Source organism: Notamacropus eugenii, chromosome 3 (assembly GCF_028372415.1).
Source record: "Notamacropus eugenii isolate mMacEug1 chromosome 3, mMacEug1.pri_v2, whole genome shotgun sequence".
In the NCBI taxonomy this organism is placed as follows: Eukaryota; Metazoa; Chordata; class Mammalia; order Diprotodontia; family Macropodidae; genus Notamacropus; species Notamacropus eugenii.
In genome coordinates, this window is record NC_092874.1 from 286,385,670 (window position 1) to 286,401,277 (window position 15,608).

The 15,608-nt window shown below is 41.0% G+C and overlaps 1 protein-coding gene and 1 non-coding gene across 4 annotated transcripts in view; both read left to right on the plus strand.

Moving 5' to 3' along the window:
• The window catches only part of STAB2 (stabilin 2), a 162,866-nt gene that overhangs the window by 43,904 nt on the left and 103,354 nt on the right, over positions 1 to 15,608 (plus strand). For all 3 annotated transcript variants that reach the window (XM_072655757.1, XM_072655758.1, XM_072655759.1), the window contains 8 exons: positions 2,151 to 2,213; positions 4,072 to 4,167; positions 4,454 to 4,540; positions 5,095 to 5,206; positions 7,158 to 7,338; positions 12,383 to 12,476; positions 12,894 to 13,052; positions 15,348 to 15,443. In XM_072655757.1, the coding sequence (XP_072511858.1) occupies positions 2,151 to 2,213; positions 4,072 to 4,167; positions 4,454 to 4,540; positions 5,095 to 5,206; positions 7,158 to 7,338; positions 12,383 to 12,476; positions 12,894 to 13,052; positions 15,348 to 15,443 (888 nt within the window). The remainder of the gene's footprint in view (positions 1 to 2,150; positions 2,214 to 4,071; positions 4,168 to 4,453; positions 4,541 to 5,094; positions 5,207 to 7,157; positions 7,339 to 12,382; positions 12,477 to 12,893; positions 13,053 to 15,347; positions 15,444 to 15,608) is intronic.
• On the plus strand, positions 8,850 to 8,955 carry LOC140497895 (U6 spliceosomal RNA). The gene has a single exon (XR_011964903.1). It is a non-coding gene; the product is annotated as a U6 spliceosomal RNA (small nuclear RNA).

The window sequence follows — 15,608 nt, forward strand, 5'->3', positions numbered from 1 at the left end:
AAAAAAATGAATTAAGTAGATTATAAGGGAATGAGGAAGAGGGATTAATGAAGGAAGTCATTAGCCTCAGATTAATGAATAACATTCTATCCAGAGGGGAGTGATGGTGGACACCACCAACACCACCACCACAACGTATAAGCTCAGGGAGCTTATAATCTAATAGGGGAGACAAATTCAAACAAATGTATGTATGTATAAGCACAAAGTAAGCTCTATACAAGATAAATAGGAAATAATTAACAGAGGAAGGCACTGGAATGAAGAGGGAAGTGGGGAAGGCATCTTGGAGTAGGGGGATTTTAGTGGGCACTTAATAAAAGAAGCCTGGGAGGTCAGTAGCCCAGGGGAGGAATTAAAGCTTTCCAGGCACAGGGGACAGCCAGAGAGAATACTCAGAGCTGAGAGATGCAGGGGATTTGTGGGTGAAACAGCCAGGAGGCCAGTGCCCCTGGACTGAAGAGACAGGGAATAAGGTGTAAGAGGCCTGGAAAGGTAGGAGGGGGTAGGGTTTGGGATTTAAGCTGTAGTATAAAGAATTGAAGTGACACACAGGAAAGCCAGCAACCCTGGAGAGACAAGTAACGAAGCTAAAATCAGGCCAAGACCAGGGTCCTTTGGCAAGCATGCTAGACTGACCATCAGAAGACCCAAGTTCAAATGCTCATTTTTTTCTTCTACTTCACACGTATGTGAAGTCATTTTACCTTTTCTGAACCTTACACACCCTTTCCAGCTCCAGGCTACAATTTCAATGAGTTCTAATAATGCTGACTCTGCGTTTGCTGTCTGGATGACCTTGGGCAGATCACCTGAACTCTGTCCTAACACAGGTAGCACACGTTACCAAGAGGTTTGAAAATCCAAGAACAGAGGGATGGTCTGGGGGAATATTGGATTTAGAGTCAAAGATCTGAGTTCAAATCCTAACTGTGGCACTTCCTACCTGTGTGACTTTGGACCAATTACTGACCTCTTTGAGCCTGGGTTTTTCACTATAAGATAAGGTGGTTGAATTCTAGACAGACCTTTGTGTTTCCTTCCAGCAGAGGTTTATCCTCTTAACAGGAGCTATGAGCTTATGAATCTTGCCTGCTACTAAGGATAACTGTCATTTATTGTAACTGATTTAGGAGGATTTTAATGAATCTTTTAAAAGTTTCAGTATTTTCTGGAAAAGATACAGAGAGAAGGGACTGGGAAACATGCCCAGGACTGGCAAAAGACTGGGAACAATTTGTCTATTTTTTTTTATGACACAACTGGATTATTGTGTTACATTCTAAAAGCTATATTTTAGGAAAGATATTAATAAGCTGAATAATGTCCAAATGAAAGCAACCAAGGTGGTAAAGAGAGTTTGAAATCATGATGGAGGAGAGTAATCCAAAAGAAGGAATACTGGCTTTGGAGCCAAGTTTAGGTTCAACTTAGGTTGAAATTTTCCAGGGTCTCTTACTACCTGTGACCTTGTACAATTCACTTGGCAAATCTCTGGACCTCAGTTTCCTCATCTGTAAAATGAGGGGATTAGCTTGGATGACCTCTGAGGTCCCTTCCAGCTTTGGATCTGTGATTCCTTTATTTCTCTGGGCCTCAGTTTGTTCATATGTAAAACAAGAGGGTTGGACTAGATGGCCTCTAACACCCCTTTCAACTTTAAATCTTGGATCCTATGAACTGAGAATGTTTATTAATCCTGAAGAAGAGTTAGGGGACTTGGGATAGCTGTCTTCAAGTATTTGAAATGGAAGAAGAGTTAGATTTCCTGTTTGTCACCCAGAAGCTAGAGCTCAGAGCAGTGACAAGAAGTTGTAAAGAGACAAACAGAAAAAATTCCACCATCAGAGATGTCCCAAAGGGGAATGGGCTGCCTCAAGAGGCGATGAGTTTCCTGTCCTCAGAGGTCTTTTGGTAAAAGCTGGATGACACATTGGTTGGGTTTGGTGTATCATGGACTCTTGCTTAGAGGCTGAGGTCCCTGCTGCCTCAGAGATTTTACTGGAGAGAGTGGAAGTAAAGGATCTAACATCTGACTTTGCCATGGGATTCCTCCTTCCCATCCTTGAGTTAACCTCGTTCATGCCATGATTCTCAGCTGGCCCCTTCCAGAAAGGTCTCAGCCTGAGTCTTCCTTGTTCTCATTCCAGGGCACATGTGTGAGCTGTGGGATGGTATACTGGAGCGTGTGCCCTGCCAACTCAGAGCCCTTGGTAAGTAGGAATATTTCACGAGATTACAAATAAAGCCTGGAAATCTAGATGGGTTTTCATGCCTCTTCCTTCGTGTGTGTGTGTGTGTGTGTGTGTGTGTGTGTGTGTGTGTGTGGTTTTCACTTAAAATAGGTACTCATTCTAACCGGAATGTTATTTTTTTTCCTTGTTTTAAACTTTGCTCATTTGAAAAAGGGCAGGTAGCACGGTGTAAGGGATACACAGGGTAAGTCTTGGAATCAGAAAAACCCAAGTCCACCTTCCGCCTCTGAAATGCTCAGGCTGGGTGACTCTGGTCAAGTCACTTGACCTCTTAGTACCTCAGGCAATTGCCCTATAAGAACATAAGTTGCAAAGTATGTATTGATCTGTATTGATAGTAGGAACTTCCTACACTGATGAAATAATAATAACAATAGCATTCACGTATTTAATAGGAATGTATGTATAGAACCAATATAAAATTGTATGCTGTCTTGGGGATGGAGGGAGAAAATCTAAGTTATATGGTAGTGATTATAGAACGCTGAAAATAAATGAAATTAATATTAAAAAAATAGCATTCATAGAACACTTAAAGCTTTGCAAAAGGCTTTCCAAAAGTTATTTCATTTTATCCTGGCAACAACGTTAGGATGTAGGAACTTTTATTGCACCCATTTTACAGATAAGGAAGCTGAAATCACAAGTCTATTCCAAAAGAAAAAAAATTTAGACTAAATGTCACAGGTCATAGCTTTAAAGCTACAAAGGACCCCAGCAGCTCACAAATCCAGAGCCTTCATTTTACAGATGAAAACACTGAGGAGATGGTCAAGTGGCCTTCCCCAGATCACATAGGCAATAGCAAGTAACAGACTGGTGCTTGAACCCATGGCCTGGGTACCTCCCCCCTCCCTCATACTGCCGTTCTGTGACCTATTTTGTTTTCTGGGAGTGTGAAGTTTGCTGCAGGCAGAGTCACAGCATCCAAAGGCTCCTCACACAAGAAGGAGATATAGTGGCCATGGGACCAGGTTTCCATCTCATTTCATGACCCGCTAAGAACAGGGATTTCATGGCGTTGGACCAATGGCACATCCTCTCCAGCTATTGTCTTCCAGAGGCCGTCCAGGGCACAGAGAGGTTAAATAACTTGTCTAGAGTCACAAAGCCCTTGTGTGTCAGAGTTAGGGTTTGAATTTAAGGTCTTCCTGACCTTAAGGCTGTTTTTCTCTATCTGGTGATTCCTGTACAAGGTTAGGTACTAACGGGGGGAGGGAGGGGTTGGCGCAGAGAGAGAGAGGGAGGGAGGGAGAGACACAGAGAGTCAGAAAATTGCTAAAAATAGTAAAAACAAGATTGTGAATCTTGGTGAAATCCTTTTGTTAAGCAAAGAATGGCAAAAAATCTGCTGTATAAATTCAGGAGTATGGGGAGGGGAGGATTCAGTTAATTTTTTTTCAATTAATGTGCATTTATTTCCTCTCCCTCCCACTTGCTGCTTCCACTTTAAAAAGAAAAAAACAAAATCCTTGTAACAGAATGCAAAGTCGAGCAAAACAAATTTGCCCAGTGGTCACGTTTTACACTGTGTGTCAGGAGGTGGCTAACACCTCCATCAGCAGACCTCCGGAATCCTGGTTTGGCCACAGGCTGGCTTTGCTTGGAGCAGACTCTAGCTCTGTAGAGGTGTAGTTGGACTAATGGAATTGAAAATCACTTTCTAATATGAGATACAATATGCAAACACAGTAAGGTGCATAAAGGCTTGTGGACTTGGTTATCACCCAACAACCCAAATAATGTTGGCAGATTTTCTTTGAAATACCTTCGTATTTTAATGTGGTCATACTTTCTCTCCTTGGTCTCCTTCCAGACCCTATTTACATCCAACTGTGTTTATGGTCGCAAGATAGGGAGCGAGAAATTTCCTACCAAAGGTTGTGCCAGATACTGTAACTCCACTGTTAAGGTAAGGCATGGGGCTCATGGTTTTGTTCCAGTAACTTGGCCAAACCCAAAGTTTCTTTCATCCAAATGTCACTTTCCTCTCCTTGCTTCACCCTCCTTACTTGCCAAAGAGGAGTGGCATTACTGAACCTTGGGAAAACTCGCTGTCCTCTGTGAAAGAAAGAAGATGGTTAATGAGGGGATCTCATCATTTATAATAATTGACTCATCACATCTTCGAACAAGAAAATGAAGAGATGAATTTTTCATTATAGACTGAAAAATGAAAACGAAATTGTATTTCTCAGATCCCCAAGTGTTGCAAAGGCTTCTATGGTCCAGACTGTAACCAGTGTCCAGGAGGTTTTTCCAATCCATGCTCTGGAAATGGACAGGTGATGAGGGGTGGAAAGAAAGTGGAGGGGAGGGAAAGGAAAGGAAGGGGAAAGGGGGGAGGGGCAATGGGAAAAGAAAACAGGTCTATGGTTTGCATTGTAGACACATGCCTCTTCTATATGAGATGCACAAATTTAGAGATCTCTCCACTCCAAATGTTGATATGGACTATTTGTGCCCAACCTGTAAGGAGCCTTCGAAGCTCATATTGGTCTGATCAACCACAATTAGACACACTGTACTTTGACTCCAACATAGCGATGTCATTTTGGACTAAAGATAACCAATCAGCATCACTCTTCCACCAAAAAACCAAGGAGAGAACTGCAGTTCCAACTTCTCTCTTGCTATCCAAGCAAATTTTAAGTGTTAGAAGGGAGCAAAGAGAAAGAAATGCAAGAATAGAAACCAAAAAGTTCTAGAAATAGCACACTGTGGTCTGACCAAGCAAAACAGAATCTACGTAGACAAAGCTAAGTTAAGAAATCAAGTTGCACATGGAATGTTTCTATGGGTCAAATTGACTTACCCCAAAAGCCTATTCTTATTACAGTGTGCTGATGGGCTCAGTGGCAATGGGACTTGCATTTGTGATGATGGATTCCAAGGTTCTCGCTGTCAATTCTGCTCTGACCCTGGGAAATATGGACCCCAATGTGAAAAAAGTAAGTCATCCTTTATCTTAGAGTCCATTTCCTTACCTTTGCAAGACTTGATACCATGCCATTTATGAAGATATGATGGAGCTTCAGCTCACCATTGTTCAAAAATTCTTGTTAATGTGCCTTTAGCTAGGAGCCATGCAATGTTGGGCAAACTTAAGTTCTGAGTCCTGTCTCAAATAATTACTAGCTGGGTGACCCTAGGAAAATCACTTAAACGCAACCAGGATTGGAACCAGTATCTTTGCCAACAAAACTCCAAATGAATTCACAAAGAGTCAGACATCACTGAAATGACTGAATGACAAATATGTGTGTATGCATACGCTTGTACACCTACATATTGGGCTCATGTGCATATTTGAATCTTGCTCCTTTCCAATGAGTTTTTACTTTTTCAAAGATTTGTAAGTCCTTCTTTAAAAATCTACTCATGGAATTTGGTTCCTCCCACCCTCTTCTCTTTCCCCTGACAGTGTTCTCAAGACCTAGAATGCTGTCCCCCCTCATCTTCACCACTTGGAACCCCTGCCTCCCTTCAAGAGTTAGCTTAGGTGCCATCTCCAACAAGAAGACTTTTCTGGTTCCTCCAGGAATCAGTGCCCTCCTACACAAAATTTGTTTTGTATATCTTTTGGTTAACTTATATTTATGTTTGTGTGTTGTTTTCCCCCAGCTCCTGGAGGACAAGGATTGTTTGGTTTTATTTTTTTTCTTTTTTCTCCCATCTTGGTGTCCCCAGCACCTAACCCAGGTGCAAAGAGATTACATTTATTCAAAGGGTGTGGGGGGAGGAGTAAAAGTTGCAAATGGATAAATTTAGGCTTCCTTTTAGGAAAAAGGTTCCTAAAGCAATGAGACTTGTCTCAAAGTGGAATGGGCTATTGGGACAGGAGATGGGTTCCTTTCACTTGAGGTCAACTGAAAGTTGGATGACCATTCACTGACTGTACACTGTATTTCAGATTCAGATTAGATTATATGACCGCTAAAGTCCCTTAAACCCAAATTCTGGGATGTAGTCCAACTCTCTCATTTTGTAGATGAGGAAACTGAGGCACAGATAGCTGACCAAAGTTACCCAACTAGGATCAGAACTGAGATTCAAACTCCCGTCCTCTGGTTTCCAGATCTAAAACTCTTTCCATTTTATATAGCAGACTGTTTCTTATCCTTCTGGGCATCTTTTATAGGATCAGATGTCCAGTACCCACCCACCCCCACAAAATTAGACATACATCCAACCTTTTCCCATGTATGGAAGGAAAATATGTCATGTACTAAATAATGAGTAAAATATAGAAAACTACCCTGGGAACTGCTGGGGTTGCATGCCCCCTTCCTGTTGGCAAACAGGTAAACAATGTAATGGTGAACAGTAGGTACTGAAGTAGGCATATGTTTTCAGAAATGAACAATATATAGATTTGTTTTGCTTTGACTGTGGACAGATTAAGTAATCTGTGATCTTAAGTTATTTGTTTCAAGGAAAACCTCAATCAGGTTTGTGTGGTGGGATAGAGTGGGAAGAAAGAGATGTCGTAGGAAATCAACAATGTTTTAAAACAGAAAAGAGCATCTAATTAACCTGGTATGGCTCCAAATTAAGATCCTCAGTCCACTCATTGTTGGGACTTAACCTATTGCTGTTGTACGTTTCTTTAGAGCAACTGTAACTCATTTTAAGAGAGGAAAGAGGGAAGAAAAGGAAGGTAGGATATAAGTATTCCATACCTAACTAAACTAAGATACCAATCTCTCTCTGTTCTTCACTTCCTTTTGAATAAACCTGTACTGTATCCATTGATGAAAAGAGCCACCCTGGGTCATCCTCATGGCTTACTCAGCCCAGTGGGTAGGTTGTGCAAAAAAATAAAGTAGTTGTCTTCTATGACACTGGACAGAGAGTTTGGAATGTACCCCTAAAACTGAACCCCATTTCTTTGTCTTCTAGAATGTTTGTGTGTTCATGGGAAGTGTGATAATCGAATAGACAGTGATGGGTCCTGCCTTCCTGGAACCTGTAAGGATGGGTCAGCTGGAAAGTTTTGTGATAAGCAGACCACAGCATGTGGCCCCTACGTCCAATTCTGTCATATTCATGCAAATTGTGAATACAGCAGTAGAGTTGCCAGGTAAATCAGCTATCTTTTAACAATCAAAGGTGGACCCATTCCCTAAGGAACTTCTCAAAGAAGTCAGAGCTGGAAGAGACCTTGCGAAGTCATTTAGGACCGGATCTTTCATTAAAAGGTATAAAGAATTCAGAATCTCATCCCATTTGTGCTTGCTGGTGGCTAATTTTTTTTAAAAAAAGCATTTGTTTTGTTATGGTAAAATATTCTCTTCAAGGTTTTCCTCCAGTTGAGTCAGAGTCATGCAAGACTCCTTTTGACAGGTAACAACAGCAGTGGCTGTATTTGATGATGATTATGAGGCAAATGAGAAAATACGTGCTCTTCAGGGTTTGTTAACAAGTGTTCTGGCAAATGTTTAACAATCAACTTCCTAAAAAAAAGGTAGGCAGGGCATACATCTAAGTTTAATCCACATTATTAATATTTTCTCCCTCACTTTCTGAACCTGAGGCTCAGTGAAGAAAGATAATTTTCCCTTAAAAAGGAGTAAAATGAGACCTAGAAAGGAGAGGTGACTTACTTTCCATCATCGCAAAGGTTCTAATACCTGAGACAGCTAGGTGAATAGTGGGCTGGGCTTGGCATCAGGACAAACTGAGTTCAAATCCTGCGTTGGATACTTCCTAGGTGTGTGAACCCTGAGCAGGTTATTCAACCTCTCTCAGGCTTAGTCTCCTCATCTGTAAAATGGAAGTAGTAATACCACTTACTTCACAAGCTTGTTGTGAATATCAAATAAGATAATGTAGTGAAAGCTGTTTGCAAGCCTTAAAATCTATATAAATATTAAAATCATTAAAACTGCCTAGAAATCTATATAAACATTAGGTAGTATCTGTTATTAATAAAAGTGAACATACTGACATTTTGCTCATCAATCTATAACCTTATATGTTGGTATAATATACAATACAATATACTCTCACCTGTGGCTCCAAGCAGTTGTAGCATGTGCTGAGAACTTGGTAAAATTGTCTTGGTATGTGGGCTAAACCAGGTTGAGGGTGCCAACAGGCCTGCAAGCTATCAGTGAGTTAGGGGGGGTGTCTGCCTCAACCATGTGAAACCTTCCCCTGGTGGAATAGATAGAGAATATTTTTGAAGGCAAGCACTGTGAAGCTCTTAGAGCTTGGTCACCAAGGTCATCCACAGCATCCCGGGCCATCGTCAGTAGTCCTGACTTAGGTTTTGCCACTGGACTTTGATGCCCCTGGCAGAGTGAGGCTGATGACTTCATACAGGCCTACCTCCTTAAATCCAAATCACCAGCAAGTCAAGACATCACCCAGAGAGGTCCCGTTCATGCCTCTCTCTGATAACATCATTTCTATTTCTGCATAACTCCTCATTAGTGATACACTGCAGCCTCCTAATACCTACTATGTGCCTCTAGAATCATTGCTCTTTAGAGGACCTTCAATTTTAATCTTTCAGAAATGATAGTATTCCATGACTCTCAGCTAACATGAAATCCTTAGGAAAATGATGATTTTTTTTAAAAGTCCTTTGTGGCTCATTTCAGCAGCACATATATTAAAATTGGAACGATGCAAAAATTAGCATAGCCCCCTGTGCAAGGAGGACTTGCAAATTTGTGAAGAGTTCTGTATTTTAAAATAAATTAAATTCAGAAAAAAGTCTCTTTTTAATGGAAGAGCTGGGAGTCACTAAAAAACATAGTGCACTTTCCTTAAAACAATCCAACCTGTTCTCTTCCTTCTGTCCAATTCTGGGCCAGGGTCATAATCTATTTTCAGTATCTGTCCAATATTTATGTACCAACTTTTCAGCTCTATATGTTGTCAATTCAACTGTATACCATGGTCTAGACAACATGCATCCTTTATCCACTTGGCTTTTCCCATGTGGATTGTTAAGCCAAACTCTTTTCAACATTTATGGATCTCATTTAAGGGGCCTTGCAATATTCCAGGGCATGATGTACTCAACATAAAGTCATCAGCAAACAGGAATCTCCTATAGCAAATCCCTCTTTCTTTTGGACTCTGGGCCAGATAACTTCCCCTCCAGGGGCTACAACAGCCAACCTGAACTTGCTTTGGAGAACCAGTTGTTAAATGTTCAGTGTGAACGTTTACACCTAAGTACTCAGCAAATGCTAGAAGTCAGAGTTTAAGTTATTGTTTTGTGGATTATCTAAACTTAAGAAAGTGATGAAGAAAATGTTAACAATGTGGATTAAACTTAAAAATGTGCCCACCCTACCCCCCCGCTTTTTTTTTCAGAAAGTCAGGTTGTTAAACATTTGCCAGCACGCTGCTGCTAACAAGCCCTGAAGAGTATGTATTTTCCCATTTTGTGCCTCATAATGATCGTCAAACAAAAACCATCATAGCTGTTACATGTCAAGAGGAATCTTGCCTGATTCTGACACATGCACAGGAGACTCCCAACTGGAAGAAAACCTTTAAGGGAGTATTTTACCATAACAAAACAAATGCTTTTTTATTAACCACCACCAAGGACAAATGGGAGGAGATTCTCAATTCTTTATACCTTTTAATGAATTAATGCCTCTTAATTTATTTAACTTTAAATTTAATTTAATTTAATTTCTAATTGATTTTTTGATTTTTTTAATTGATCGATTGATTGATTATAGAACTTTACTTGGAAGTCTATCTTTTCCCCACTCTAAAACCCCCCCTTCAACCAGAATGTCTTCAATGCAGATATATGTATATGCATATATACATACATATATATATATATGTTTCTCATAAAGATTTTGAGATGAGAAGTAGGCATGTGGATTGGTAGTTGCTGATGTTATCTTGATCATCCATTTTGCTGAGAAGACCCCCATCTTCCTTCTGTTTGGAATGATAAAACCTCTTCTCCCCCACCCCTCAAAGAGAAGAAAGTATCTGGTCCTCGATGTTGTTTTTTACTTTAGTCTTTTGGATTCTTAAAGAACTTGATAAGAGACCACAAGCGCTGACAAGCTGAAAAAAGCTTCCTCTGTTGATAGATTGCCTGTCTGTCATCTGAGAACCAGCCTGGCTAAATTGGGAAAGGCTCGTCACCCTGCTGCACAGGGAGAGCCATCTGCCTTGATGGCAACATTATCCTAACCCTAACTCTCTGAATGTGTTTTCTAAGACAAAAGGGAAAGGATTCCCTTCTTGATTTTCCCCAAGCCCAAAGATACCCATTTTAAATTTGCATTCCATGCGTCTCTTCCTTTTAAACTGGTTTACCTCAGTTAGGGATCTTAGCTTCCTCTTAAGGACAATCAGCAAGAGAGATTGTTTACATACCAGTTTTCATGTTTAATAAGCACCTAGCTCTAATCTTATGATCATCAGTCTAACATACAGGGTGCCCCAAAAGTCTTAGTGTATCTTAAGACTGTGCCAGAACTTTAGCTGTGTGTGACTGCTTACTAGAGAGCCAAGCCTTGGACTTTGCTCTGGAATCAGACAGAAATAATAGAGAATGAAACCAATCCACAAATTCCTTCCAGAAAAAAAAAAGGGGGATCTCCTGGATCTTTGTAAAGTTTTAGGTAGAAATGCCCTCTCTTGCTACCCTTGCTTTAGTGAGGCAGCAAGTGTACCACCACTGAGGAGGTCATTGTCATCACTTAGGCAAGAATGTACATGTCAGGGAGGAGGCTATCTCCAGTGATCCTGACATGTATCTGGCCACTGGACCCAGATGGCTCTGAAGGAGAAAGTGAGGCTGGTGACTTTGCATAGCCCTCCATTACTTAAATCCAATTCACTTGCAAGTCCTGGCATCATCTTCCTGATGTCATGGTCCTCTTCAAAAACAAAGAATGAAACAAAAACAATAATATTTCCTTGATCATCTTTTTTGCTGAGGATTGGGGAAGGAGGTAATTATGACATCTCATTTCAAGTCTTTGGCACACTCCTTTCCTTCAGCAACAATTGATGCTCAGTGCCCTCAGAATTACCTCTTCCAACACCAACCTTCTCTCTGCTTGGCCCAATCCAGTTGCTCCTGCCATCCTTCCTTCTCCTTTCTTCCATATCCACTTTTCATGTAGCACATTTTAATCTATGATGTCCCAGTCCAAAAGGCATGGATTCATTGTCCTTGTTAGTGAAGAGAGATTCTTGCATTTTATTTTTATAAATCTTTCTCTTTTTTTGTGTTTGCTATCGTCTTTATGTTTTCATCATTAAACACCCTCAGAATAATTTTGGTTAGTTGGATCTTTGGCCAAAACATTTTTAACCTTTTTTTCTCACGATTTTGTGAGGCAATGTGGCTCATAATTTCCCACTATCCTGTTTTGTAAGATTTTCCAAATGAATGTATTCTTAACTAGCATTACCATTGACATAGTCTCTCAGAAAACAGAAAATGAAGGCTCTTCAACTGTCTCTAAATCTCCAACCTCTTCAGAAACTCTTTTGCTTCCTGTAGCCTTTAAAGCCTTATCGAGCATATTAGAGCTGGGTCAGTGGGTCACCATATCCCTCCTTTTTACTATGAAATATATTAGAAATGCTTCCTGGAGAGAATTCTTCTTTCAATGAGTGTCCAATTCAAGGAACGTAATCATCCCATTATGCTCTGCCTTGGTCAGACTGTCCCGGCAGTCTTTTGTTCCATTCTGGCTATCCCATTTCGAGGGGGATATCTGAAGACTGAATTATGTACTGAGGAAAATTAACAGAATAGCAAAGGGTCTAGGAACTATGTTTTGTGAAAATTAGAACTGGGAGTGTTTAACTTTTTCAAAGAGATGACTTGGGAAAAATATGATAATTGTGTATTTCAAGAGCTGACATCAGAATGGGAGTAGACATTGATCACTTGTGAAAGGAGAGGGGAGCAAGTTCAACTCACTATACATAAAAGCTTTCATAGAAATACCTCCAAATGCAACAAGATGCTTCCAAAAAAGGCATTTCACGATTGGAGGTTTTCAAGCCCGGTTAACCCATGTTGTGGAGGGATTTCCTGGCCTGGCTGGGAGGTTGGGCCATATGGCTGCCAAGGACACTCCTCTAATTCCATATCTGAGCACAATCCTGTTTTTCAGCTGTGTCTGCAAGCAAGGATATGAGGGTGATGGGACCATTTGTACAGAAGTAGACCCCTGTGCAGGAATCATCCCAGGAGGTTGCAGCAGCAATGTGAGAATTTGGCTTTATCCTGTATATGGGTTGAAAGTTGTAAGAGGTGGGACAGAGAAGAGAGCAAGGTTGGATTTCCCACTCTTGGGTTTGTTTATTGTTTGTTTGTTTCTGAGCCACATGAGCATGACAATAGAGGGAAATGTGGATAGTAGAGATAGCCCAACCTTAGAACCAGGAAGACTTGATTTAAAGTTCTTCCTGTGACATTTACTGTCTGCATGACCCTGGGAGAGTTACTTAGCCCCTCAGTGCCCTAGACAACTCTCTATGGCTCTAAGTTACCAACCTATATTGGCAGAGAGAGTTTCCTTACCTGAAATTTCCTATACCAGTGAAATCATGGGACCTGTCCCTATCCTTATGACCATGCCAAAGCTTCTAGGGGATTTTATTTTGTCTTGTTCAATTCCATAGGCAGAATGTGTTAAAACTGGCACAGGAACCCACATGTGTGTCTGCCAACCTGGATGGACTGGGGATGGAAGAGACTGCACAGCAATTAACAACTGCCTGCTCCCCAACTTTGGAGGCTGCCATGATAATGCAACCTGCTTGTATGTAGGTCCTGGCCAGGTAAGTAAGTGATGGTCAAGTGTCAGACAAGAAGCAGGCTTAGCCATGGTACCATTTTCTAAACTAGGATTGAATGTGCTTTAGTTATGGGCAGCTAGGTGGTGCCATAGTGCATCAAGTGCTAGGTCTGGAGTCAGAAAGACATCTTCCTGAGTTCAAATCTGGCCTCAGATACTTACTAGCTATGTGACCTTGGGCAAGTCACTTAACCCTGTTTGCCTCCATTTCCTAATCTGTAAAACAAGCTGGAGAAGGAAACCCCAAAATGAACTCACCAAAAGTTGGATGTGACTGAAAAGACTCAGCAATAACTCAGAGACACTTACTAGCTGTTTGATCCTGAGGAAGCCATTTTACTCCTGTCTGTCTCCGTTTCCTTAACTGTAAAATGGGGATAATGATAGCACCTACCTGGCAGGGTTGTCGTAATGATCAAATAATATTAGCTACATGACCCTGGTAAGTACCTTCAGCTCTTCTTGACCTCAGTTTCCTTATCTGTAAAATGGGGGTCACAAGAGTCCCATTGCAGTGATCTGAGTTAATATGTAAAATGCTTTGTAAATCTTTAAGCACTGCATACGTACTAGCTGCTGCTTTTGTTATTATTAACAGCACAGGGTAATAGGAGCCTTTCCTGAGGTCACCGACCTGTACTCAGAAGTCCTTCAGCATGCAGAAACAACATAATTTAGCATCTATTTAACATGAATAATTAGTTAAAATAGGAAGCTACCAGATGGTGGGCAGACATGAGCACCCCCCCATAACCTTGTAGAAGGATCCTTGAGAGGCTAACTTCCCGTGATGGGGGATGTCCCATCGACCACCAGCTAGGAGGATAATATCCACCATTGGACCATTTGTCCAAGTACAGAAAAATCCCTAGCAATGGCTCTGAGTAGAGCAGCGTTTTTTTGTTTGTTTGTTTGTTTGTTTTATTTTCCCTCTTCACACCATGGAGACTCACGTAAATGACCGTAAGGGAGAAGCACCTTTTCTTGTGCTACAGAATTCCACGATGTCTCCAGCAAAGGAAGTGGGCATTCACTGCCAACAATAAACAGCCAGGAAATAAATGTCTTTAGAAAGAACAACTGGCAGGAAGAGACCAATATGTCTGAAATCTGTCATGCTTTCCAAGTCCCTGGTATTAATGATCCATAATAGAAAGGGCACTGGCCTTGGAGTCTAGAAGAACTGGATTCAAATTCTGCCTCGACAATTAGTGTGACCTTGGGGAGTCGCTTAACACGGCTCTGCCTCGGTGTCTTCATCTGCAAAATGGAGGTGAAAAATAACTATGATAATAATCATTGTAGCTGACATTTCTATAGGATTGTGAGGTTTGCAAACCACTTTAAATACTTTATTTCATTTAACCTTGAAATAATCTGTGAGGTAAGTAGGGAGTACGGGACAGTATATAGTGCTCTATCCCCCGAATCCTTGTCTTTGTATTGGCTATCCCCTCTGCCTGGAAAGCTCTCTCTCCTCATCTCTACCTCTTGGCCTCCCTGGCTTCCTTCAAGACTCAGGCAAGATCCTACTTCTTCCTCAATACCTCCCTCAGTCCCTCAGAGGTTACCTTCCATTACACTGAATGGACCACATAGCTTTTATGTACATAGCAATCTGCAGATTGTCAGCCCCATTGTTGTGGAGCTCTTTGAGAGGAGGAACCATATTTTGTTGTTTTGTTTTGTTTTACTTCTCTTTGTATCTCCAGATCTTAGCCCAGTGCCTGACGTTGTAAGAGTTTGATAGATTCTTATTGATTGATTAATTGAGTACTTGTCTGGGAAGAAGGAAAAATTATGGTGGAATCCCGATTCTGAAACTTGCTAGCTGTGTGATCCTAGAGTCATTGAACTTCTCTGAGCCTCAAATGCACCCTCTGTAAAATGGGGATAACAGATTATACAAGTATAGCCTGTATCAGATTGCATGCCATCTTGGTGAGGGTTGAGGGGAATGGAGGGAGAAAAAATTTGGAACTCAAAATCTTACAAGAGTGTTGAAAACTAAAAAAAAATTTTAAAATACAGATAATAAAACCTTCAGTATCAACCCATTAGGCTTGTTGTGAGGTTCAAATGAGATAAAGCAGGTAAAAGACTTTGGAAAACTACAAGTTTTACATGTGATTGTTAAGTATTTTTCTGTGTATTGGTGAAGGTCACTATATCCATTGGTGACCATGAGATTGCAACACTTTTATTCCGCTTTTTTAAAATTTTCCAAGATAGTGAATTGTTTAAATAACTATTCTTGTGCCTCATTCTGGAATTTCAGCACAGCTGTGAGTGTAAGAAGGGATTCCGAGGCAACGGGATGGACTGTGAACCTGTAATGTCATGCTTAGAACAAACAGAGAAATGCCATCCCCTGGTGAGTACCTTTTATTGGGGAGGAGCAGCAAGGGAGAAAGCAGAGATCAAAGGACTTGGACTCCAGTCTTGGGTTTGCCCATTACCCTGGCAAGTCCTCCCACCCAAGTCTTTGAACTTAAGTCATTTGAACCTCAATTTCCCCAGATGTAAAATGGGGTAAATC